This window comes from Poecilia latipinna, unplaced genomic scaffold (assembly GCF_001443285.1).
Source record: "Poecilia latipinna isolate Pla-1442-1.1 unplaced genomic scaffold, P_latipinna-1.0 Scaffold2045, whole genome shotgun sequence".
Taxonomy (NCBI): domain Eukaryota; kingdom Metazoa; phylum Chordata; class Actinopteri; order Cyprinodontiformes; family Poeciliidae; genus Poecilia; species Poecilia latipinna.
Window position 1 is genome coordinate 33,381 of NW_015114661.1, and position 27,691 is coordinate 61,071.

A 27,691-nucleotide genomic window follows, 5' to 3' on the forward strand; every position below is an offset into this window, starting at 1 on the left:
TTTTTATGTATAAATATATAAAATATGACATAGATTTGTACTCAGACCCCTCGTTCTACAGAACTTACAGCTGGAAGTGTTTTAGGGCTTGTTTTTACCAGCCTTAGACATTTCGAAAGTTAAATTGTAGCTCGAACTCTGTCAGCTTGGATGGAGAACGAAGGTCACTTAAGTTTTGCCACTTAGTCTTGATTAGAGTCCAGCTTGGACTTTGACTGAACCATTGCAAGTGAAATGAATGCTCTTGCCAGGCACTTTGCAACAAAAAAAAAAGAAGCTATTGAGTTTTCTGGCGATTCACCACATCAGTTTTTGCTTTCTGATTTGTATTTCTATGTTTTTGCAATGCTCTAAAAAACGAATCAAGAGAAGAAAAATACAGTGGGGCTACAAATCTGTGCATCTAATTTCTGTCCAAGGTGCTGAAATCTGCTGCCCCGGGCACGGATCACATGACTGCGCTTCCTCCTGCCTTCTGAGGGCAGGATGCTAAGTGTGTGCGCGCGCGCTCTCGTGCACGCGGGCAGCTCAGTACCTCATCATGAGCGCTCGGCAGGGCTGTTCTGACACGGCGTCGGGTCCTCCGTAGTATGCCCGCAGCGTGGAGAGCTTCGAGCGGTTTGGATGCGCCTCTGTGACTCTGAGCGCGCATCAGTTTCTCTCCTGTTCCCCCACTTCAGCGTCACAGTTTTGGGGGGAAAGGAGCGATGAGGGGAACTCGGGAGCGGGCTGAAGGTGCCCACCAAGTCTGACTGTGCTTCGGAGGTGCAGAGTCTGAAGAAAGATGTAAGAATCCGCAGGCGAGCCTCACGGATTCCCAGCCAAAATGCAGAAAGGGATGAGACTCAATGATGGCCACATCACCTATTTGGCCCTTTTGGCGAAGAAGGACGGGACGAGGCGAGGCTTCTTGAGTAAGAAAAGCTCAGACAACACAAAATGGCACTCGAAGTGGTTCGCCCTGTTGCAGAATATGATGTTTTATTTCGAGAACGAGTCCAGCTCACGTCCCTCCGGACTGTACCTGTTGGAGGGATGCGTCTGCGACCGGGCTCCGTCACCGAAACCGTCTCTGTCAGCGAAGGAATGCTTAGAGAAGCAGGTAGGAGACTGATCGGAGGAATAAGAGTTTGGATGGGTTTGTTTTGCTACCTTTAAACTTTTTTTTTCTCTTTTTTTTGTCAGATAATTTCAGCAGTTCCACAGACTAAACCGCAAACACCGTTGTATTTATTATTATACAAACAGTATCACGCAAGCAATTGCAATTTTGGCTCACTTGACGTGGGTTTACGTAACTGCGTCATCCAGACAGATTGTTTGTGTCAATTCTGCACTAAAACAATCTGTTCAAGCAGCAATTTGTTTAAACTTAGCAGTGATGACGCAAACATCCAAGTTGGATGTACATATTTTTCAGTTGCATTGTTATCTTTTGCGTAATTTTCGTCTTTAAAGCATTCCGAAACACGCAAAAAAAGAAAAAAAAAACCCCAAAAAAAACAACATCTTTAGGGAAATCAACTGTTGTATGAAATGAAAACTTAAGTTGCGTCCAAACGCAACTTAAGTTTTCTCGTCCGGCTTGCGGACGAGAACTGCTCCTTTTGCTTGGTGTTTTGACGTATTGATCTAATTCTCCGTCTTGATATTAATAGCATCCTACCTTAGCAACTGTGTCTTCCCGCTTTATAGCGGCGGTCCATTTGATAGCTGCCTCATTATCATGAGGTGCTAACGACAGCAGGGGATGACAGCCTAACCATGTCGCATTAGGCTCCCTGTTTGCCTCTCAACATGCCCACTTTGAGTTGTTTTTCTTCGATTTTTATTTTTTTTTTTTTTTGGAAACAAGTTTCGAAAACATTTTTGTTTCATTCAATGGAATCTGACTGTTGATGGAGGAATTACACACTGGCATCCAATAGAGAAGTGACAAACCTGCTATGCTACCTCAGCAATCACCTGAAATCCAGCTGCGGTCTCTTTAGTTTTCATGTAAAACGGAAGATAAAGACATTAAAAAATATATGTATTTTTCTATTTTCATGTTGTTCGAGGAAATAAGTGATATTTTTCCCATTGCAATGATATATGCACTTTAATTTTTTGCTAACGCGCTCATAATTATATGTGCGTATAATTAGCTTAGTCAGTCTGTATTTTTAAACACTTCTTACATTAAACGAGCACAATACAAAGTGCTTTACTTGAGATCAAAAGAAGACAATGAAAAAAAAGTAAAAAAAAAAGAAAAAAAAAGCTAATGCACCAAAGAAGGCATTAATTTGTACTTAAATTTAAGTACAAATTTACAGAAATGTGTACTTAAAACTGAAAAACTAGGAGCTACATTAGTAGGTGTATTCATGGACTAGATAGTTTTGGTATTCTGTCTGCTCCACTTTCACATCAGCTTCAAGGTTTTCAGGTCTTCTCCACTGAAAGTAAGACATTTCTTTGAAATGATACCTGTTCAGAAAAATAAAAATAAAAAACTTGCAATCATTGTTTTGTAGTCAATCAACACCTAATAACAACAAACTGACTCAAACTGTTTTAGTAAACCAAAACCCAAAGATGGCGGTGTTATGCAGCCTCTTAAAGTTTGCTTTTGTTCTGATTCTCTTGGGGTTGAGGATTAGGTTCATGTTTATTTATACATAGGTTTTTGTTGGCATTTTCCAATTCTACAGTTGTTCTATTCTTTCCATAAAAAGCTGTGAAAATCCAGATCATTAATTTAAGAAAACTCTCCTTAATTGACCTTAATATATACACAGAAGTAGAGACAAAATTTTTTAATATGCAGAAGTATGTGTGTCAAAAGTGATGGCTTATGGGTATTTGGATTACACTTTAGAGATATCCTAAAACCCTCAAGCCATCGCTGCCACACACACACACACACAGTTCTGCATAATGGAAACATGAACAAGAACAGTAACTGGAGGAGTCGTGAGTTTTTGTTTCTGTCCGTGGTGCTGAACATCACGTCCTCTTGCTCCTTCTTTCTGAATTATGTCAAATTTGATGTAATGATCCATATGAGCAGTCAGAAGTTGCTACTAAAGAAATATTAGTACTGTTTTGAGATTATAAATATCTGCAGATAAGCACGTGTTGGCTGTTTGTTGAATATTATTTTTGGCCAAGCATAGCCTGTCGTCATGCATGAAATGTGTACCGAGTGACATCTATGACAACAACCGTTCATGCAGACTGCTGCAGCGAATTTATTTCAGCATTAGATTAACTGATTTGGAAAGCCTTCAGTTAGCATAACGCAGTTCAGCTTGTGTTTCCTTATATGTTATGTTGGGAATAAATTTACTTCTTTTTGTTTTTTTTTTTGGTTTTCTTTCCATCGTGTATTGACAAATCATCCGATCTCATGCAAACATCTTGAAGTCTCTTTGTATAGTACTGCATGTACCAGGGTCAATCTATAAAGCCCATCGGCTCCATGGAACAGGTGAAACAAGGACACAAAAAGACTAATCGATGTTCCATGTGTGCTGGAGCATACAGATTCCCTTTTCCTTTTCCACCTCTGATAAAAACAGAGGGTGACAGAGGAGTCGATGAGCAGACTGCAGAGGTCATCGGAGGGGACGCTACTGTACCCCTCCTGACATTAAACCTGTTAAAGATTAAAGCAGGTTTCACCTTTTTTTTTTTCTTTTGTAGTGAGCCTTGTGTCCACGTATTGTGTGTGCGTGCGTGTCGAAGCTGCAGGAGGGATAGCCGGGAGGGTTGCTGGATCTTATCTGTGTGTGTCAGGGAGAGTGACAATGCAGCGGATAGATGCCAAGCCAACTGCCACTTCGCAGGGCTACGCTGCTTTTTATAGCCCAGCACTCCTTATAAAAGGCAAAATGATCTCTCCCTCCCTCCCTTCCTACCCGTCTGTCTCTGCGTTCTCATTGTATTCTTTGGAGTGTTCTACTTTTTAAATGTTCTAATTCCTCATTTAGAAGGCGTGCTACGTTTAAGCCCACAGTTACCATGGCAACCTGTATTTGCATCTGAAAAAGTGGATTTGAAGGGGGCCAACGAAATGTGCAACAATATTTCTTAGCATTGTGCTCCATTTAGTGAGCATAGAAAACACCGGTGGTATGAAAAATAAGATTCAGGTCACCTTCGTTGCTCAAATGGTGGGTTATGTTTTTTTTTTTTTTTAAACTAATATGTTTACTATAGATCTTAATGAATATGGTATCATTTATCCCCACCCTCTACCGTCTAATGAACAATCAACCATTTAAATTTTACTTTGACACTTTTCATCAAAGAATAGGCTCTCTCGAGTTAGAAAAAGTGCTACTGATGTTTGTGCCTTGTGAAAAAGAACTGCTTTGTGCAAACAAACAAAACAAGCACAATTTATTTCGAAATAGTACAAAAAATAAACAGATCTGAGTATTCCAAGACATTTTTCTTTCTTCCTTAGAAAATTCTAACTTTCTACTTAACTTACTTCTTTCTTTCAACATTGTCTCATTTTACCACAACAAACAATAATTTAGCAATGTATAGTTAAATTTATCCGCCTAAAAGGTTTGACGCACCAGCTCACAGGAGGCGAGATGGGAAGCACATTATTGACGAGGGCCTGTTCTGCTGCTCATCAGGAAATATGGAACATTACTTCCCTTCACCAATGAGTGCTCTCTCACATTTTAAAGGGAAAGAAAAAAAAAAACGAAAACAAATCCAATATATTGGATTTGTGGGGGTCTGTTTACGATGCATCACTGTTATATAATTTGATGCTTTTTTGACGCTTTTTGACTCCAGATAGCCTATTTCTAATATTTGTGCTATGACCACCACTTTATCCCATGAGCCTTTTAGAAAACAGTTCAACATAATGCACATTAAAATAATTGCTGTAAGTGAACCTACAAGGTTGCAAATTGCAGTGAAGGAGAGTGAGTGTTTATGTCACTGGCAAATCAATAGAACAAACAAAACAAAATGGCTAAAGCCTGGAGGCTGTTAATTCAGAGGTGAGGCTACACAAACAGTACACACGTATTTTATTGTGAACCTCCTGTGACCTTTTCCACCTTCTGTTCATTCACACAAACACACACACACACACACACACACACACACAGAGGTGCAGGCAAAGTTGGTGGTCAGTGCTAAAAACTTGTATAAAGACTTAAAAGGAATTCAGATTTTAAATGCATATTTATTGTTTTTTTTTTTTTCTTGTTTTGAAATCCAATGTTTAGTTTGAGTAACTTTACTTGACATCCAATGTTAGGACTTAATGATTTTTAACAAAAGCAGTTGCTGCCCTCTTGTTGATACCCGTAACAAATTTAACTGCAGCTTCTTTTTTTTTTAATTTATGCTTAATCTTTTTAAATTGGTCAGTTATTTTAGGAGCTGTTATTTCATAATAACTGCTTTACTGAACTGAGGCTAGATGTAAATTGCAAAGGAGGTATAAAACATTTAAAAAGAATCATGGCATCATCAGTTCTCCATAACAGAAATTGTATGCGATTTACAGGCCAAGCAGTTGTTTCAGAGGCATGTCAAGAAAACAGACATTTTTCTGCCCTACCATCACAAATGTAAAAGTTTGATTTTGAAATATTGAGGCATTCATTAAATGCTTCAAGAATTGTGCTTGTTTCCCAAAGAGCCTGAGAACTTTTCTGGATCACATGAGATTATTAAATCAAAAATTATTTTTTATTCAACGTCTCATTGTGTCTGCCAGAATACTGAAAATGAGTCAAGAAAAATCCAAGAAAAATTATCCAACACAATCAGTGAGACAATGATGGAAATGACTTTCCAAACAGAATCAAACATTGTTAGATGTGGGTACTTTACCCACTAAATAAATCTTTTCATCTTGAAAGTTAACTGTTCTCCATTTCAGTAAGTTTCACCGGAGAATAGTTGAATGCAGCTTACTTTTTTATTCATTTTTGCAAGCTAACTTTTTAGCTTTCTGCCATCCTTCGTATTTTCCAGTTCTACTTCACCGTCACTTTCAGTCATGAGAACCAGAAGCCTTTGGAGTTGCGCACAGAAGATGTCAAAGACTGCGACGAATGGGTGGCTGCCATCACACAAGCCAGGTAAGTTACACACACCACCCATCCACCTGTATCAGCAACTTTGAATAAATTACAACAAAACTGAACTCATATGTCGGTGTATGAAGTTGTGGTCCATCGCTATTTTAGACTCAAAACTGATTGCCAGGAACCTTTCACGTTCTCACATGTCATTTTAAGAGAAAGTGTCTTCCAGTTTGGACAAGTTTGCCAGGAAGAAAACCTTTTCACAAACAACATATGGAATGACTTAAACTTAAAATATTCTGTACCTGCTATAGATAAGTACAAGTGATGAATGTAAACAGTAACCAAATTAAATTGACCACCTTATGCCCTTGTTCTGTAAACCCCAAACCTAAAATATATTTACAAATGAACTTCCCCTCATTTTGGATTACAATTAATTTTTTTTTTACCAGAAATCCTGTGGTGTGTGTCAGGTAAATATTAGTTCAGCTGAACTGTGTATATTTTATGAGCATAGTGCCGAAGGTGCAATACTATTGATGAAGCAATGTAATGAGAGAAACAGCTTTGAATTAGGAACAGCAGTGTAATGAAAGCAGTCCTCAAATGTTGACAGGTAGCATTTGCTGAGCAAAAGGTCAATGGATTGGACTCAGTCAAGATTATATTGATTAGTGGTCAGTGATGCAGCAGCAGTGACTGTAAAGGGGCAAGCTGACCTGTAGTAATATAGTAAACATCAGGGAGAGGAACAAGTGTTTAGTGTAAAAATCTATATCTATATAATTACTGCTTCGGTGTATTCTTTAAAAGATTAATAACTTGTTCTGTGAAAGTGATAAAAAAATTTATGAAGATATAAACCAGTTTTCCTAAATGCAACATCTTCATTTTTCTTTCACATGAAATATAGCATGTAATACATCCTTCTTTGTGTTTGACACTTCTCAGAACATACTATATACTCCCTGTAGCTCGGGTTATGGAGAACCCCCACATATTCCACTAAAGGTTTGCTGATGCTCTCAGCATGACCAACGTCCATTAAGGTCAAAAAAGTAAATAGCATTAACGTATGTAATATTTTACATTGAAATTCTACCACTAGTTAAGTGTGTTTTCCAGGAACATGTGGTCAGAAAGAAACTCGGATTGAGCCAATCAGCTACTCCTCCCACAGAGTCACAGTCACTCCCAGAAGTGTGAACAACACATCACATTTCATCCCAGCTTGATACAGAGACGGCAAAAGTTTATGGTTTTGTTCTTAAATATGCAGGTTTCAACTTACATTCATTTGAATTTGGATTTTATTTATGTAGCACTTTTAAAACATGAATGCCACTCACCCAATTAGACACAAAAGTAAACCATAGTGAAGTCAGAGTGAAGAGATACTACTAAAATCAATTCCAAATCTGTGAAATTCAAAAACATTAGGTTCTTTAAATCAGGACTGGAAATGTCACCGTTTACAGCCTCGTTCTCGTAAACAACAAAAGTTTCTGCTTTTGTCTTCAGGAGTATTTAAAAAAATTCCAGTGCAAAATGCATTAATGGCTGGATGTGTGTGCTTTTACAGTTACAGAAATCTGGCCACAGAGCATGAGACCCTCATGCAGAAGTATCTTCATCTGCTCCAGATAGTGGAAACAGAGAAAACTGTAGCCAAGCAACTTCGACAACAGATAGAGGACGGGGAAATCGAGATAGAAAGGCTGAAATCTGAGGTAAGCTGCCTCCTAATTTCATTTGTCAAACGTATGCTTGTGTATGTCTCTATTTGTTTAATTGCACGGTACACAGTGGGCAGAGTGAGAGTAACAATGCGACTAAAAGTAATGAGGCAGAGAGCACAACGTGTTCACAGGACAAAGGTCCTGACACAGATTTCAAACCATAGTGTTATGAATTCATGATGAGTGGTAGCTTGCAGTGCCCCCTAGAGACTCTATTATACTGTTGAATGTTTTGTATCCTCATTATTCAGCCTAAACTAGATCAAATGTGTCTCTCTTTAAAGTGCTAATGGAGGTTTCAATTGAATCCAGCGTTTTCAATATGCATGAGTCAGCTTTTGTTGTTCATGATACTACGGGGTGCACTACAAAATAAAAATCTGCTTTCTCCCTTTTCATGGCCACAGTATTCACCAGTAATGGATGTTGCTTATTATGAGTTCTTTATCAAAAGTTTTCATATTCATATGCTGAGTGCTGAAAGGGTGAATGTAGCAAGCCTAAATAACGTATGCCAAGCGTTATATTTATGCAGTATTTGCATTCCGTAGGCCTCTAAATTAAATAATAAACCAAAACAAAGTTAATCAAAGTTCATTTTGCAGGACAAAAAAAAAATAAAATAATTTTCCCAAATAGAACATTTTGTATGATTGAAATAAAAACTCACATTCCTTGGGGAAAAAAAAAAAAAAACTTCCCTGGAAATATTTTATTATTTTGGAATAAATTGTTGTATTAAACCCTGACTTTGCTTTTCGACATTTTTATTTTTTTTTCCAGATTATCAAAAGAAATGCAGTATCAGACAAATAACCTGAATAAAAAACAAAAAACCTGAATAATAAAAATGCAAATGGTAAATGGTTTGTTCTTGTTTTGCACTTTATCAATTCCTGAGGACTTCAGAGCAGTCATTCACCCATTCACACTCATTCATTCATCTTGAGGATCTGAAAAGCTCCAGTTGGACAAAAATACAGTCAGAAGAAATCTGTAAAGGCAAAACTACAAAGCAATGTAACTGAGGTTTAGCTTCTTAAAAATGAAGTCAAGAGGTGGCTGCTGATTTTAAAAAGTTAAATAAGTTGAAGTATTTACAAAAAAAGAAAAAAAGCTGCCTTACCCACATTTTTGTAACCATGTCAGAAATGTGGAACAGGACATAAAACATAGACTTCTTCCCAACCTTTTTAAATGAGTTAATGTCTCCCTTAATTTTTAGATTTCTGGGATTCTGAGGGATAATGAGAAGATCCAGTCAAACCCAGAGGTGCCCCCCAGCGAGGATGACACAGAGATCAAGAAGATCAAGAAGGTAACATGCAGCTGTTCAGTGATACATTTTTTAAGGCTGAAGAAGATTCATAGTTAATTCATAGATTCAACTTATAACTAAAGTAAAAATGTGAATTCATATATACCAGTGTATCATGTATTTGAAGTTCCATGCCAATCAACCCTTATGCAATACTTTTCCCCCACAGGTGCAGAGTTTTTTGCGAGGCTGGATTTGCCGCAGGAAGTGGAAAACCATCATCCAGGACTACATCCGTTCCCCCCACGCCGAAAGCATGCGGAAGAGAAACCAGGTGGTGTTCAGCATGCTGGAGGCAGAAGCCGAGTACGTCCAGCAGCTCCACATCTTGGTCAACAACTTCCTGCGGCCGCTCCGCATGGCAGCCAGCTCCAAGAAGCCCCCCATCACCCACGACGATGTCAGCAGCATCTTCCTCAACAGGTTGCTCCTAATTCTCTTTTAGTTATTTCTTCACCAAGAGAAAGAGAAATGAAAAGTGGTTTACTTAATAAGCATTTACCTGTTTGCCTGCATCTTTTCTTAGTGAGACCATCATGTTCCTCCACCAGATCTTCTACCAGGGCCTGAAGGCCAGGATAGCCAGCTGGCCAACACTGGTCCTGGGTAAGACACTGAGAGACTCTATGACTCTTTACCTCTAAATGGATGAATGCAGATGTATTCTGTCAGTGTTTTTCTTGCCCATTCTTTTAATTTAAGCAGACAGCAACCTGTTGGTTGCAGATGCATCATTGTCTTTCCATATTCAATTTCACTGAAGAGTCTTCAGTGAAATTTTCGAAGCTTATTGTATACTCATCCTAATGCTGCTGTTAATTCTCCGCAACTTTATCTTTAAACTATCTCCTTTGTTCCTAAGTCTTCATAGTGCTCTCTTAGTTAGAGAGTGTATTTATATTGAGATTAAATTAAACACAGGAAGAAGTTACTTCTAAGTTATCTTCTGAAGGTAACTGTTTGCACTGGTCTTTATTTATGGGTATCAGAGTGAAGGGAACTGGATAAATAGTGCATGTGTGTGAGATGTGACAAAAAAGTGCTAAAGTTTTAGCAATCTTTGGAACTTCTATTTCCATGTTTTCATTTTCAGCTGACCTGTTTGACATCCTGCTGCCCATGCTGAACATCTATCAAGAGTTTGTGAGGAACCATCAGTACAGTTTGCAGATCCTGGCCCACTGCAAGCAGAACAGAGACTTTGATAAACTGCTGAAGCAGTACGAGTCCAAGCCTGACTGTGAGGAAAGGACGCTGGAGACATTCCTCACTTACCCCATGTTCCAGGTAAAATTCACAATTGCAGCATGAAGGGGGGAAACACGTAAAAAAAAAATCCACACAATTTTAAAAAGACTTCAATTGAGTATTAGTGGCAAATTAGATTAATTTTGAAATTAAACACTTGTTGTGTACCCGTTGGAAGACACTAAAAACACAGATCGAGCATTTTCCTGATATTTCTACCACAGTTCAAGCAACCAACAGAGCCGTGTAAAAAAAACAACAAAAAAAACCACATCTTTCCTTTTTAATCTGTGACTGTATGCCAGTATGTTAAAAATTAGTGAAGAGATGTTTTCAAACTTCATCACAAGCACATCAATCATTCTGAGATGTACTTTTTTATACACTTGATGGCTGCTTACTTTTTTTAAAGCTGGTTAAACTGAGTTACTTGTACTTGAATTGATAGAATGTTTAAATTCAAGGAACATGCTAAAAGTCAGACTAAACTGAAACATTTTTCCTTCGTCTTTTCAGATCCCTCGCTACATCTTGACATTGCATGAGTTACTGGCTCATACTCCTCATGAGCATGTGGAAAGAAACAGTTTAGACTATGCCAAGTCAAAACTGGAAGAATTGTCAAGGTAGAGTTATTTGCTGTCCATCTTCTTTTAAGAAAATCCACAATTCAAATAATAACTGACTCCAGGTGACTCTAGATTCATTGAGACAATTCAAAGATGTATAGCGTGTAGACTAAGGTGCCTGTTTTCTAGTTATACCTCGCTAAGTCATATTTTTTACTTAATGAGATGCAACTGGTTTGGGCGCCATGACAAGGAGGTCAAAGTCACTTAAAAACTCTTTCAATGAGTTTTTGTCACAATCCTTTCAAAGCTGCAACAACCTAATGTTGCTTGTGTATTTTTTCATCTCACTTTTTCCTTCCACTGAATGTTCAGCAGTCTGAACTTAAATAAACAATAGCCTGTGAACAACAATATTCTCCAGCAATAACCTTTAGTGGCTAAGCCTCCTTGTGAAGGGTGTCAATGAATCTGCTGGACAAAATGCCAAGTCAGTCGTTGTCCAAGCCACAATATGGCCATTTTATTACAATTAACATAAATCAATTCCTGTAAAATATCAGTCTTTGTATAATCAATATAATATATGGTATGAATTTCATTTTTTTAAATTTAATTTCTGAAATAAATTAGATTTGGATATTGCAATTCAATGAGATGCATGAGTATTTGTTGTTCCTTTTAGAATCATGCATGATGAGGTGAGTGAAACAGAGAACATCAGGAAGAACCTGGCCATCGAGCGCATGATTGTCGAGGGTTGTGAAGTGTTGCTTGACACCAGCCAAACATTTGTGAGACAAGGTAAGGGAGGTTTGATTGCTAGCTTGAAGCACTGATTCTGATTAATAAATAAATAATCCAAAATAGAAAACATACATACTTCACACAACAACTTGAAACACAGAAAAAAAAAAAAAACTATTGAAAGCCCGCTAAATCAAATAATAATGAATGAATAGTATCTAATGTAGAAAATGTTAGAATATTTGCATGTTAATGTTGCATAACTTGATGTGTGTGTATGTTTGGACAGGTTCTCTAATTCAGGTGCCAATGAGTGAAAAAGGGAAAATCACAAGAGGCCGCCTGGGTTCTCTGTCTCTGAAGAAGGAAGGGGAGAGGCAGTGCTTCCTGTTCTCCAAACATCTCATCATTTGTACCCGAGGATCAGGAGGAAAACTTCACATCACAAAGGTAAAACATGGTTTGGACTTATAAAGGTAAAAATAGAGAAACAAAATGCAGATTAAGTAAGTCTGGCATTGATTTAAAACAAATTTGGAGGTTAAAAAGCGGCTTCCATGTGTTTATAGCACATTGTACAGACCAAAATCTGTTAATGCTGTCAATCAAATTAAGATACTTCAGTACTAATCTTCAGAAAAAGTTTAAAAAATGATGAAAAAACTTTTACCTGTGGCCTGTCAATCCTATCTTAGAATGGAGTGGTGTCTCTCATAGACTCTACCCTAATGGAGGAGCCCGAGGGAACAGACGATGAGTGTAAGTTACTATTTCTGGTTTATCCAATCGTATTTTTTTAAGCAAGGTAATCACAATGAACATGCATGGGGAAAACACACAGATGCTATAATTTCCATAAAATCTGTAAATTTTTGGGGCTGCAATATGACAAAATATGAACAAATTTAAAGTTTAAGTTTATTTCTACAAGAGCTTGCATGTCTATAGTAGAATTGTGCTTATTGCATGCAGCTTTATTCTACATAGTGAAAGCTGAGGGTGCACTAGAAACAAACTGTTTTGTGAATTTTAATAGTAGAACATCATGTTCGTCACAACACTTGAGGAGGTTTTTCAAATGTATTGTTCTCTATCCAAGTTCTAATAGATCAAGTGAGTCATAAAGAGAACAGTCAGTAATTATCCCTTGTTGGGACACTCTTAGTTTTCAGGTTAAACCTTTTGCAGCAATAGTTGCCATTGCAAGGTTTCTAACATTTTTTGACCTGCTGGTTTGTTGAACTGCAGCCAAAGGGGAGCGAAGCGGCCAGGATGCAGAGCATCTGGACTTTAAAGTTATGGTGGAGCCCAAGGAAGGCCAGCCTTACACTATCATCCTTGTAGCGTCATCACGACAGGAGAAGTCAGCATGGACAAGTGACATAAGTCAGGTAGGTTTCTCCTCAAGGTCCATAAATATTAATCAACCCAGGGGGGCTAAACAAGGAGAGAGAACAGTTTGCCTGTTCGTGGGCATGTTTAATCAGCATCATCAAAACTCTTTGTTTATGGAGACTAGAAAGTCAAACACAAGGATGCAATCAGGGAAACAAAGTCCATCATACAACTCGTTTGCATCGTTGGTCAAGAGGAAGCAAAGAGACCTGCAGCATCAAAACGTTTCTGTACTTCTGTCCCTCCTGCATCTTCATGTTGACAGACAGCAACTTTCTGTTTACTTTCTGTCTTGCAGTGCATCGACAACATCCGCTGCAACGGTCTAATGATGAACGCCTTTGAGGAAAACAGTAAAGTCACAGTGCCACAGATGATTAAGTAAGAGTCATGTGCATGACAATGCACATATATGGTACAAACACAAAGTCAAAGACTGACATTAGGGTTAGATAAAAAATGACCAAAGCACAAATAATTTAACTAGGTGTGCAAAAACTGATCTGCATCAACGGCTGTAAATCACCGTATTTTGAAAATATTCATGTATCTGTTCTTTCATGTTTAATGTCGTTGTACTTTTCTTGGTCAAAAAAACAAATATGACATAAAACTTTATTGTTTCCCAGATGAACTTTCTAGTTTTCAAGAGCATGCATATATAAATATACAGTAAGTACAATGTTTTTAATTTTTTTAAGAGTACATCATTTTTTGTTTTTAATTAAGAGAATTAGCTGGTTCACTTAGGTTTTTCACCAAAGCAATTATATTTTCTCTACGGCTATAAAAGACCTTTATGGTTAAGGTGAATTTCATTCGATATCAGTTAAGACCTAGGTGTGTTTGTCTTGACTATTACCAATTCATCTTATGCTGTCCAATTTTAACTTAAAGCCCTAAAGGCAAGCATTAAATCAAATACACATACAACAAGAAAATTAAGCTAAATAAATCACCCCTGATGTACAAGATATCATTTGCATTTTCCAAAACCTTTGGTGATTAATGTTGTACTTTTAACCAATTAAAATCATGTTAATTTCTGGTAGAATAAACAGGTAAAAGATAAGTTTTTTTCTAAAACTTTTGTAGAAAATGCAGTCTGCTTTTGCATTGTATACAGCAGTGAAAGCACTCTCTCCTTTTTGGGGAAATAAACATTTATGAATAAAAATAGATGTTTATTTCCCCAAATAAACATCTTCTAGATCCAACATGGATCTAAAAGCTCTCCCAAAAATTGGGTAGCATTAATGCAGGGAACGTGAGCCAAGAGAGCAACATTTCCACCCTCTAATAATATCTAATGCTCTATAGGTCAGATACCAGCTTGTACTGTGATGATGTCGACATTCGCTTCAGCAAGATGATGAACTCATGCAAGGTACTGCAGATCCGCTACGCCAGTGTGGAGCGCCTGTTGGAGAGGCTGATCGACTTACGCTTTCTCTCCATTGACTTCCTCAATACCTTCCTTCACTCATACCGCGTCTTCACCAGTGCGGACATAGTCCTGGACAAGCTCATCACCATCTACAAGAAACCAATCAGTGCCATCCCTGCACGGTATGTAGGATTAATCCAAAGTACATTTTAAGTTACTGGCAAAGGTTCTATCATCTTTGCCAGATAATAGAATCTCAGATTTGTGTGTTCACTGCTCAGCTTTAAAGGTACTTAATACATAAAAAAAAAAAAAACGGGGAGGCATTGGTTGTGGGTTTCAGGAAACATCAGTGTCTCTGGTGGCCATTTTATAAACAATTTTTAGCAGGTGGCGACACGCAGTGAGTGCAGCTTACATTGTTACTAAACATAGATTCCTGAGTTGAATCTTTGCTTGGACTTTGAACAATTTGTTCTCTTGGATTTTCCAGCGATTAATTGTGTGTTTTCTGTGTTCCTCAGTGTAAGCAAAGTCCACAATACACTAAAACATATTGTAGTGATTATTTGTGTTTCATGTAGAATAAACATTTGACGCTGGTGTTCTTTCATCTTCTAGTAATGTGCATCAATACGTGTTTGGTAGAGGAATGTCCAATTGCACCTTTTATAAAAAGTTTGTAACTGACTTTTAGTGTAGCCTCTTAACAATTTTTTACATCTTTTAAATAGATTAAAGAAAAATCTGTTGAAGACTATTTCCACTTTCCTCACCCAGACAAATATTTTTTTTTTTTTTTTTTTTTTACCTAAGGAGACTAGTAAAATTTATCCTGGGATTATTTGAATGAAAGCTACAAGATCAGAGTAATGAAAGCTTCACAAGGAGTGGCATATTAAACTGGGCGGCAGCAATAAGGAAGGCATAGCCACAGCTCCCTTTGCCAGACCCCACACCACCCCCTACTGTACATCATTATTAACTTCACATGATGAATTTCTATTTATCTTATAATCAGGGCAAATAAATCAGACTCAAACTTCACTGCACACTTTTGCATTGTTTGGATTTTTGCATCAGCTTTATACACGTCGTCTTTTATTTGGTCGAACTTAGAGAAAGTGTACGGTTTGGCTATCTTGAACTCTTACTTCTCTCTCTTCTTTCTTATGCACTTCTTGTTACTGTGCACTATTTTATTTTATATTTGTATCATGTTCGAATAAAATTTCATTTCATTTCATTTCATTTCATTTCATTTCATTTCATTTCATTTCATTACTTGGTTTATTGCTGCCATTGTTCAACACCGTTTGAGATTCCCTTACTTTTCCACCTGAGGATGCAGTAGCGGCGCTGTAATGCTGCAGTGAAGAGGTGGGACTTCCCCAGTGACTGAATTAGCCTTTGCTCTCTCATGGACTGTCTGTGAGAAACCTCATCATGCTACCATGCCCAGTGAGGAGGGACTGAGGAGGAGGCAGTGAGAGGTCACGGCAGCACACCTTCTCTCCGCCATCACAGTTAATTGGATGCTGTGTCTTCCCGGTTCTTCCCTGTCCTTTCTCACATTCCTCGTCTTACCCTTTGCTGTTCTCTTGCTTTTATTTTTCTTTCCGTGAGTCTGACCATCCCTCTCACTGCAGCGCTGTCACCATGGCAACCTTCTACTCTGCTGCAGGACCCCACCCTCTCCCCCTCTCTCCTGTCTTCCCCATCATCTGCAACAGCTCCATGGTATTAAATATTGATGTTGGTGTTTTGCACCCTGCTCTCTTCTTCTCCTCCTCCTCTGTCTTCCTTTTTGTCATATTCCCCCTCTTGTTTTCTGGTCAAAAAGCATGCAATCTTTGCCTCATTTTGCACTCTTTTACGCTCTTGACTTTTTAGTTTTATTTCGTCTTCTTTTCAGTTCACCTCTCTCTCACCTTTCCTCTACCCCACTCGGTCTCATTGTTTCAAATGCTTTCTCCTCTAACCTCCTCGTTGAAGTGTTTCTTAAATTTCGACACGGAGACACGCTATGACTGCAGCTAGCATCATACAGAGCTGGAGAATTCCCATTCGCCCACTCGCAGCCAGCAACCTGAGCTGTGGTGGAATCCATATCAACTATGTTGCTCCTCTCTGGTGCCCTCCCTCTCTGTTTTCAGCCTTGCTTGTCTTGTGTTATTAGTGAAGCCCAGTCTCTTCCTCTCTCTTTTCCTCTTTGTTTATTTGGCTACCCTTTCTCTCCGCTTCTCTATCCCCATGTCTCTGTGGGCCTCCCCTGGGCTGGTTGCTGTTGGCAGCACCCGTGCCTCCCACACTGTCACTTGACATGCTATTTATAGGCCTTCAAGGGGGTGGCTCTCAGAGCAAGGAGGATGCTGTCTTAAACAAAGTAGCTTAAATAAAAGAGGCAGGAGCTCCCAAGGAGCCTCGCGGTTCCTTGTCTTCTGACGCCCAGTCCCGCCCCATTATAGCCATGGTTGTTTCACTCTCCTATTGACATCAACTTGTATTCAAACCGAAGTTTAAAATCTAACAATTCACCCTTTGTCTGTGGTCACCTGTCTCTGCCTCTCCCCGTTTCCTGCAGCTCGTTGGAGCTCTTCTTTGCCAGCAGCCAGAACAGCAAACTCTTTTACGGTGAGCCACCCACGTCGCCACGTGCCAGCCGCAAGTTCTCCTCGCCGCCTCCTCTCTCCATCACCAAGAATTCCTCTCCGAACCGCCGACGCAAACTTTCACTCAACATCCCCATCATCACTGGGGGCAAGGCCCTGGACCTTGCAGCACTCAGCTGCTCTCCCAATGGCTATGCAAGCATGCACACAACCATGTCACCCTTCAGCAAGACCACACTTGACATTAACAAGCTCTACGTGTCCAGCACAATGGCCAGCAAAATCCCTGATGAGGGAGAGCCCAAATCTGAGGGCAAAGCTGAAGAGTCCGCCCCTGGCAAGCAAGGTCAGAACTGCTGCCGGATTCAGTTTTTTGAATGTAGTTTCCCATTTGGGCTGTTTAAGTTCAGGGAGGATTGTTTTTAGATAAATATCAACAGAGTTGTTCAAGGTCATTTTAGTTGTGATTTTATCGTGTTATTTTATTTTCCTCTCTTCACATTTTGTGCTCTTCCTTTTATTTGTACTCCCCTTTGAATTCTGGATCCAGATCGGTCTGTCAGAGAGGAATGCGATGAAGAGCAGAGTCAGAGTGATGAGGCAGAATCAGAAATGTCTCCTCCCAAGTCACCGTCGACACCCAAGAATGTCAAGTCAAAAAACTCAGGTAGAGTACAGCTCATCACCGTGTAGCTGTTCCTATTCTTGAGCTTGCTTGACTTTGAAGTCAACCAGTTCAAAAACCAGTTCAGCAGTTCAAAAAAAAAAAAAAAAAAAAAAAGATTTCCAGAAATAATGGAGCTGGGAAATTGCTGAGGCTTAGGGATGAGTGCGAGTGGCATGTTGCGCTTTACAGTGGTGCTTGTTGACACATGTCTTAAACAACATTCAAGAACATCAGATTAGGTTAACTTGGTAGTAAATGCAAATAAAACATGGCTATTTGAAAAAACAAACAAACAAACAAAGAAAAAAAAAAAACAGTTGGGATTATACCGAAAGGCACCTGAACTTCAAATTTCTTGATTGTTTGATAATTAAATGCACCTCAACAGAAATATTTTTCTAAAATCATTAATCATTAATTAGATTTGTCTTTACAATGTCCACATATATAGAGAGAACATATAGAAAACTACTCTTCAGCAGATACCTAAATGTCAGTCAGATTGGAAATATTGTCACAATTTCTCAATTTTATTTAAGTGTGGGCTTTGACTGGACCATTCTAACACACAAATATGCTTTGATTTACTGTAGAAATACACCAATGTCTCAAGTTCTTTGAAGGCGCTAATAGATTTTCTTCCAGAGTAGCCCTAGCTCAGTCCATCTTCCAATTAATTTCTCCTGTGAAGAAAAGTGTTCCCACAGCATGATGTTGCCACCACCCTGTTTCACCCTGTTAAATTGTTCTCTCATTTGTCCAGAGAACTTTCTTCCACATGTTTGCAGTATCTCCTGCATGGCTTTTGGCAAACTTTAAAAGATACTTGAGTAGAAGACTAGAACAATCTGTTGACGGGGACAGTCTGTCCCGTCTACAGATTGTTATATCTGAGCTGCTGTGGGCCTTTGCCTATCCTCCAGAGTTACCTTGGCCATTTTATGCTTCTTTGGTGAATGCTCATGTTTCCCAACTTGATTTTTCTTCCACTTCATCTATCACATGAAAACAAAAAAAAAAAATAAAAAAAAAATAAAAAAAAAATAAAAATACATGTTTGAGCTTGAGATTGTAATGAGATAAAATTTGAAAATTTCAAGGATATAACTGCTTCTGCAAGATAATTTAATTGCAATGTGCAACAGTAAAGGGCTGATTTTTTTCAAAATCTGAGTGAAAAAGTTGAATCAGATGCCTCAAGTTTCAGGTTCCTGATTTGATGCACAGTGTAAAAAGTCTGATTTTAATGTCATCTAATGCGACAAGACTAAAAAGCCAACACCACTTTTTCTTGCTGCGCAAAGTAAATAAAGATAGCATCAGCAAACTTAGAACAAACTTCTTTTTGTTTTGGAGAAAGAGAAAGACAGGTACAGCCAAATAAGGCCTTGATAAAAACCACCCACGGCATCCTGGCCCTCCCCATGTCATATAGCGAGGGAGCATCCACCCCGTAGGTAGTCAAGCACAATCCATCCCCAGTGTGTTCTCTTCCCACGTTACTGGATATAAGGGAAGCCAGTGCCTTGTGTGAGTAGGTGGAAGGAAACCTTGTACCTTAGCAACGATGTGCGTGTTCTTCTACACCGCCCCCGGCTGAACGGAGGAAGGCAGAGGGGCGAAGATGTGAGTAATGGAGGGAGGCAGAGAGGCAGGCACAGTGGAGCGTTCACCGTCATTGCCGTGAGATGCAGGACACACTGTTCTACATCAGTTTCAGCTCGTGGTTGCCCTCCAACGGTCAACAGTTTGATTATACAGCCTAAAATTAACGGGGCTAATGTGGAAAAAATTATCTCCTTAGAGATAACCTTCTTTGGTGTAATATATTTGTCTCTGTGTTTTTTTTTTTTATTAATTAAATGTTTGTAATTTTAATGTTCCCATATTTAGAGTTTTCCCTGTTTTCCTTCAACAATGGCATGGTGGTATCATCTTGCCGGGAGCTTGAGAATAACCGCAGTGCCCTATCCGCTGCCTCTGCCTTTGCCATCGCCACAGCTGGGGCCAATGAAGGAACGCCAACCAAGGAAAAGTACCGCCGTATGTCCCTCGCCAGCACAGGTCAGTAACATACCATAATTGGCTGGCAGAGCTGCTTCTACAACACTGTCTGAAGCACTTGGATACTGAAAATGATGCTGGGTGCTGACCAAGAACAAAACCCCCTCTTCTTAAATTTAACAAGAAGCACTTTGGGTAGTCCCACTGGAGAAAAGTTCTATGGTAAAATAAGACAAATATTTTTTAAACCACTAAAAATATTGTATCCTCTTGGTGGTGGTGGTATGATGGTTGGGGCTTTCTTGTTGTCATGGCAACTGGTGCATTGCAAAAAGACAGAAGAGCGACTACCTTCAACTTCTCCACAAACCAACAACTACATGGTTGAACATAAGTGGCATCAAAGCAGTGATTCCAAATAATGGAAAAACAGGTAGAAATTGAGCAATAATGCACAATAAATGTAGTAATAGCAGACCACAACTTCCTGAAAGACATTTGACTAAATTTAAGAGGAACATATCTATCAATTTGAGCTCATATGTATAATTTTAACCTGTGCGGAAAAGGCTGAGTCCAGTATATCAAAATGTTGCAGCTGCTTCTGCTTTTATTTAGAAATAAAACAATATATACTTTATAAAATAAGTGGTTGAGACCCTAAAGTGAATTTTGACACTAAGGTTCATGTTATAGGGGAGTGTGTGAATATCAACTTCTGAGCACAACAAGGAAATTAATTAAATAAATACTGCTGGATTGTTTTGTAAACATTTCAAATCTTTATTTATTTCCAACTATTTTACTTGTAGGGAAACATTTTTCATCTGTTTCACGGTTGTTTTTATTTTCAATTTCTGTGACATTTGGGGTGAATAAATGTATCTGACTTTATTACATTCTTACATTTTGGGAGGTTCAAAAAGTTTGAACCAAAACAATGTTTATATTTCTTGTCCTACAGTTTTCTAGCTGCAGCAGAAGCAAATTAGTGAGGCATTAGTGCAGGAGCAGGCTATTTAAGAAAAATAAATCCAACTGTATTAACCCGGATTCCAGGTTTTCCTACAGATCAGAGGAACGGAGACAAAGAGTTTGTTATTCGCAGAGCTGCTACAAATAGAGTCCTGAATGTGCTGCGTCACTGGGTGTCCAAACACTCACAGGTGAACTTTGACCCCTTTCTTTTCTTTTTTTTTTTTCCTTCTGTTTTTGAAGCAGTACAATAAGACCTGTGTAATAACACTGTGGTCGTTCTTGTGTGTTTCCACAGGACTTTGAGCTGAACACAGAGCTGAAGATGCGGGTAATTGGCTTCCTGGAGGAGGTGATGCATGACCCAGAGCTCCTGACACAGGAAAGAAAAGCAGCTGCCAACATTATCAGGTTGGTTTTCCTTTCTTCACTGCATGATCAGTTACATAGTCGTATGTGATGCATCTCTGTGAAAGAACGGTGTAGAAAAGAACATTTTTGAAAGAACATAGAAAGATTTGTTCACATAATGAATAGCCTAGTTGGAAATCATGGGTAAAATGTTCCTGGACAGTAACACAGAGAGCAGAAAAAAAGGCAAACCCCATTCTGAAAAAAAGGACAGTGTTAACGAACTGGCGGGGTAAAGTCAGTCTTGTTGTTGTGGTGTGACTAAAGCTTTTAACATGCAGGAATGCTGAGTAGCTCTTAAGTTGTTGTATAAAAACTAAATCCTCTTTGAAGAAATCGCTGAAGCAGGCGCCACTTCTATTTGCATGCAGGACTCTCACTCAGGAGGATCCTGGAGACAGCCAGGCCAGCATTGAGGAGATCACCCAGATGGTAGGCGTGAGAAATCTCTTTGAATCCACCAAACGGTTGTTTAGCTATGATTACTGCTTTAGGATTAATAATGACTTGGTTGTGTGTGTGCGTGTGTGTGTGCGTGTGTGTGTGTGTGTGTGTGTGTGTGTGTGTGTTTAGGCTATGGAAGAAAGTAAGACTGAACCATTTGAGAACCATTCTGCCTTGGAGATTGCTGAGCAACTCACAATGCTGGACCACCTGGTCTTTAAAGTTATCCCTTATGAGTGAGTAGCCTACATGCAAACTTTTCAATAGAAACAAGACAAGAACTACTTTTAGCAAAGGGAGATTGAAGAACACACAGAGTTCACTTGATGCTGAACAAATATTGTGTTTCAATATTCTTTTTGTGACACGTGTTTCTTTTTCTATAGGGAGTTCTTTGGACAAGGCTGGATGAAGAACGACAAAAATGAGAGAACACCATACATAATGAAAACAACCAAGCATTTTAATGATGTATGTGATAACGTCCTTCTTTATAGATTTATAAGTGATCTTATTAAATTAGAATGTCATTAAAATGTGTATTTATGCTAGTAATTTGATTACAAAAAATAATTACATTATTTAGATTCTGCCACCGCCTTCACAACTACAACTGCCGTGGTGTTAAAAATGCCAAGGTTACTTTAATAGCATCCTTAAGTTTAGCTGCAGTTTTGCATATGGTTTATTTTGTCTTTCTCTTAAGAATAATCCCTAAATTCTCTACGGGTTTAGGGCAGGTGAGTTCGCTGGTCAATAATACCTTGGTTATTAAAGTAGGCATTAGCACTTTTGGTTGTGTAAGCGGGTGCCAGGAACTGCTAGAATCTGAAATCAGGCTCTCCAGAAAGCTTATCAGCAGCAGATCGAGGCACAAACTTCTCTAAAATTTGAACATCAAGTAACTCAGTCACTTCAGACTCACATTTTGATTTCCACTGACTCTGGCCACAGTCTACAATCTTGTGTGTCTTTTCTTTCACAATCCTGTCAAGACTGTGTGATCACTGTGGCTTGTGCATTTGTGTTATATATTATTTACAATATAAAATTTTTCTGAGACACTGAATTTGCTAATTTCGTTACCCATTAGCCAGAATCAAAAGTATTACTAGATGTGTATGTGTGTGTTTCTTTTTTAGATCAGTAACAGGATCGCCTCAGAGATCCTTCACTGGGATGATGTCAACCTGAGGGTGGCTGTGATTGAGAAGTGGGTGGCTGTGGCGGACATTTGCCGCTGCCTTCACAACTACAATGCCGTTCTGGAGATCACATCCTCGCTCAACCGGAGCTCCATCTTCCGCCTCAAGAGGACCTGGCTAAAAGTGTCCAAACAGGTACAACATGTGTCTCTGTTCAGTATCGTTTGCCTTTTCTTAGTTTTTGGAGACGTTCTGATTCGTATCTGATTGTTTTCAGGGGTTCCTCCTAACTTTAGCATATGAATTATTTAAGCTGAAAAATATTCCTCAACTCAGGGAACAAATTAATGTAGTTTTTAATAAAAAAAAGCAGAAGACTTGGCAAGAAGAAAACTTCCAGAAAGAAAACAGTGTAATAAATAGATATAGCATATTAAAAAATCATCTCATAAAATAACATTAAAAATATGAGTTCAAAGAGATTTTACAGGTGGCAACAAGTTAACTGTGATTCACTTTCTAGACGAAAACTGTGATCGACAAGCTGCAGAAGCTGGTGTCGTCAGAGGGCCGCTTCAAAAACCTAAGGGAGGCTTTGAAAAAGTAAGTATTTGTCTAGTTTTTATCACTTTGTTGAACTTTTTTTTTTTTTTTTTGGTTTTGTTTTACACCCATCTCTTTCTGTGACTCTTTTCAGCTGTGACCCTCCATGTGTTCCTTACCTGGGAATGTACCTGACTGACTTGGCCTTCATTGAAGAGGGAACACCAAACTACACAGAGGACAACCTGGTCAACTTCTCCAAGATGAGAATGGTAGACAAACACTGTCATATCATTTACATTTGAGGCGGAGCCCTTTAATTTTACAATAACAGTTCGCTATAAAATGGTTCAATATGACACAAAACTGTTCCATTTGCCTCCAGATTTCGCACATCATCAGAGAGATCCGACAATTTCAGCAAACAGCTTACAAGATAGATTTTCAGCCTAAGGTGAGAAAGCTGAAACATTAAACATAACATTTATCATGATCATTTATGTAATTTTTAAAAAAAAATATTCACTTGAATGACAAAAAAGTAACTGTCACTATTAGGCAGACATTTATTAAAATTATCTAGGCATAAGCATTTGTAAGAAACATAGTAACATAACATAAGTATCAGTTTAACAAGTGAAGAAGATAATATGTAAATACATTTTGATATTTAGACTTAATTCTTAAAATATATTTTCAAATATATTTTTACCTTTTTAACTAAGTTTTAAGTTTGCATTTAAACTATTTCTTTAAAAAAAAAAAATATATATATATATATATATATATATATATATATTCTCTAAAATGGCAACTTTTTCTTCATGTTAATGTTCTTTCTCCTCATCCTTTGACTTTAATCTCAAAATGGGACATCAACATTTTGATACAAATGACTTTACTACTACATTATATAATTCAATGTATGATCATTTCTTCACAAGAAAATTTCAAAGAAATGTTTACTTATAAGCATTTGTCATGATAAACATGCAGGTATGCTTTATTTGTCTTCCTAAAGGACTCTTGACATATATAAGAAAATGCTACCCTTTAGTTTTAGTTTGTTTGACCTTCTGATGCAACTGTCCAAACAGTTGCAAAGAAAAGTGCTTTCTCAACCACAATTATTCTTTCATCAAATGTCCCTTCCAAAGGAAGAGCCTAAAAGTTAAACAAATTCCTTTCAGTGTACTATGTATGTGCTTTTTGTTGCTGCAGGTGGCAAAGTACCTGCTGGACAACAGCACAGTGATGGACGAGGAGAGCCTGTATGAAGCTTCTCTGAGAATTGAGCCCAAACCTTCATCGTGAAAAGAAATTATGTCATGATCAGATAGAGACTGCAGAGAAGGTTTCAACGTGTACATTTATCATTATTTGTATTAGACACAATAGGCTGTGCCCTCCTTGTATTTGCTTCCTAATGAATTCTGTGTATTATTGTTATTAGAGACTGAATAGAAGCCCACAGAGGTTTTATTTCTATAGTTATAAAGTATTTATATGTTCTTTATTGTCTTAAATACTAATTTATGACCTGTTTATTTTGCACTAGAGAGCAGATAGAAAGGAGTGTTTACAGACTTGATATTTTAGTATATCTAAATGGGCAACTGGAGTGTAACACAAATTTCTCATTCATGAGAATATGGCACTTTGTAGGAAGTCAAGAGTCTGCGGGAACTAGGTTTCAGGAAAGTTCCTGTTACAAAATTATTCAACTTGTCAAAAATCACACAAATGTGATTTTCAAGTGGCTGTACAATCACAGATTGTACATGGATTTTTAAGATAGCAGTCTACGTTGAACGTGACACTGCATAACAGTCAACAAAGTATCAAACTTAGAGGTTACTTTCCCAGAACTTAAAGATTCATTTTCCAAACTCAATAAACACTTTGTTGGAACTTTGGTCAAACATCATACTGACTTTCCTAAAACTGACCAGGTGCTTTCTAGGACCTTACTACTTACTAAGCCTGAGCTCAAAGGTCACTTTGTGGAAAATACAAGAGGCTTTCCTAGAACTTCAAGGTTACTTCCCTGCAAATACTAGGTACTTTCTCAGAACTTGGCAGTTACTGTCCTTCAGCTTCTTAGAAATTAGAAGCTACTTCCCAGAAATATGTTTCTTGTAACTTAGTAGTTACATTCCTGGGACTTACCAGGCACTTTTCATAGGTTTTTATGAAACTTTCTGGTTATTTCGCCAAAGTTACCATATACTTTCTGGACGATAACTCAAAAGTAATACATATCGTTATAAACACATGATTAATATCAATAGGTAGTATGTCCAATTCAGTGTTCGCTAATTTCACTGCATAGCATTCTGGGGTATGTATGTGGAGGAGAGGCTTTAACTGCTGAACATTTCACTTCCAGCTAAACAAGTTGAGTGGCATCAACTAACTCACTCACTCTTTGGTTACCTAGCAACTACCTGTTGTGCAGCAGCAGTTTATTGCTTCACCAATGTTTAAAAGTGCTTAAAAATAACAAAAGACATAAAAAAAGGGCATGCCACCAGTTAGGGAGTATTTCACATACTTAAAACAATAACAAAAAAACAAAAAAACAACAACCTAATCATTAATTATCAATATTGACTGATGTGAAACGTTCATATTGTGATACATTTTTCAGCCATATTGTCCAGCCCTACTTTATGGACATAGACAGGACTTTCCAAATTTTAAATTTTACCTTCCAGAACATACTTGGTACCTTACTAGAGGTTTTTTTGGAACAAACTAATTACTTTCCTTGAACTTTCAAAGTGCTTTCTTGGAACCTCCTTTGAATTTACTGGGGAAAAAAAAGATTCTGGGTACTTTTCAGAAACTACCAGGTTCATTTTGGGATTTAGACAGTTTACTTTCTGAAACTTACAAGATTTCTTCCTGGAATGTCCATCGAAATTCCAAAGTACTGGATTTCCCCACTTACTTCTTGAAACTTTGGTTACTTTACTAAAGTTCTAGAAAGTTTCTGTTAAGTTTAGGAAAATAATGTTTAGGTACTGGGAAAGGGTTTCTGAGTTCTTGGAAAGTATGTGATGTATTATGTAGTATTAAAACTACTAATGCATGACTGTTAATTTATATTAATTTTGAAACGTTTTAAAGCTGTTGTTCTCAGCTGATTAGAGGGAAAAGTGGGACTAAGGCAGTAGCGAAAGTTCAATCACAATTTGTTTTATGTAACCACTGGCTGTTTAACATGTAAGAAAAGATTACAGAGAAACAGAAAGTTTCTTTATAGTTTTGGATTTTTTTTTTAATGCTTTGCTTACTTTATTCCCCTGGTGGGCAGCGTCATGTATATACAGTATAAGCACCAGGCAATGTATGTAGCAAATGTAACAGATTTTGAGCCACTTACAGAAGTTAAAATTCTCAGCTTCAATATTCAGACGCAGAAAGTGCAGTCTTTCTGGTAAAATCCTCTTTTGTTAGTGCATTATGATTTTTGCCTTAATCATGAAATGGATTATATTCCACGAAAGTATTTAAACTTATTTGTTCTACAATTTGCCAATGAAATAAACTGACTGCATACAATATAATGTACAGACTGATGCATTTCCTAACATGCAATGTGTTCAAAGACACATCCCTAGAAATGTATTATCTTTATGATTGTTAAAAGCTATAATTACTCTCCTGTCTACGCCACTTTGAAACAAATGTTTAAGGCAACATTAGTGTACTACATTCTATTCCAACGTGTTAGCAGGAGCTACACAGTAGTATTGTTGTGCTTCTTGAAATATTTATATGTATTTTTTACAGGCTTTATATAGAGAGACACCTAAAGCTTAAGTGGCAGGCATGTACCACTTTTATGTGTTCAGATCAAATCTATATATATATATATATATACAGAATGGTATGTGCATTGTATTTAAACCCTACCTTTGCACCCTTCAATCCGCATCCTCCAACAGGAACACCAGATGTTTGCAGTGAGCAATACCCAGTGACATGAGAATTATCTTTCAGTCTATTTCAACAGCTTGAGTAGTATTTCCAGTTTTGTATAAAAGTGTACTCTGTCCTGATTACCTCTTGTTAATAAATCTGTTTTTTCTCAGGGGGCGAAATGTCTCTGGGCTTCTGTTTGTGCTTTTAAATTTGACCTCGACATTTGAACTGAACAATAATGTTTTGCTTTAGTACACTCACTGGGGGAGTTTGAAAATAGGGTCTATATACTGGAAGCTGGTTTGAGTTTGCATTGTGGTTATTTATCTACAATTAACATAGTTAAAGACAAAATTTGTTACCTTTAAAATGACTGCAGCAGGGAAATGTGCATACAAAAGTGTTTATACTACAAACATTTTATTGTGACTATAACAATTTGTCATTTTACACCCATAAACTGTAACGTTTATTGGTATAATATGCGATAGCAGAGAC

General features: G+C 38.0%; 1 protein-coding gene across 1 annotated transcript; it reads left to right on the top strand.

The window, feature by feature from the left end:
• Positions 1–504: 504 nt before the first annotated feature.
• LOC106935920 (ras-specific guanine nucleotide-releasing factor 1-like) lies at positions 505–27,366 on the top strand. Its single transcript, XM_015016649.1, has 27 exons — positions 505–1,102; positions 6,004–6,110; positions 7,642–7,789; positions 9,024–9,116; positions 9,286–9,539; positions 9,643–9,722; positions 10,210–10,403; positions 10,881–10,990; positions 11,619–11,737; positions 11,970–12,130; positions 12,376–12,439; positions 12,929–13,071; positions 13,374–13,456; positions 14,396–14,644; positions 17,047–17,420; positions 17,625–17,741; positions 19,635–19,805; positions 20,805–20,911; positions 21,019–21,131; positions 21,503–21,563; positions 21,705–21,811; positions 21,962–22,046; positions 22,718–22,915; positions 23,244–23,323; positions 23,418–23,535; positions 23,649–23,717; positions 24,485–27,366. The coding sequence occupies exons 1-27, from the start codon at positions 827–829 to the stop codon at positions 24,575–24,577; spliced, it is 3,774 nt and encodes a 1,257-aa protein (XP_014872135.1). The 5' UTR covers positions 505–826; the 3' UTR covers positions 24,578–27,366.
• The last annotated feature ends 325 nt before the right edge of the window (positions 27,367–27,691 follow it).

Bases quoted from the DNA above. Each gene is read 5' to 3' on its own strand.
- LOC106935920 (XM_015016649.1), top strand. From the start codon at position 827: ATGCAGAAAGGGATGAGACTCAATGATGGCCACATCACCTATTTGGCC. The intron at 1,103-6,003 runs GTAGGAGACTGA...CGTATTTTCCAG, and splicing joins AGGAATGCTTAGAGAAGCAG to TTCTACTTCACCGTCACTTT. The intron at 23,324-23,417 runs GTAAGTATTTGT...GACTCTTTTCAG, and splicing joins CTAAGGGAGGCTTTGAAAAA to CTGTGACCCTCCATGTGTTC.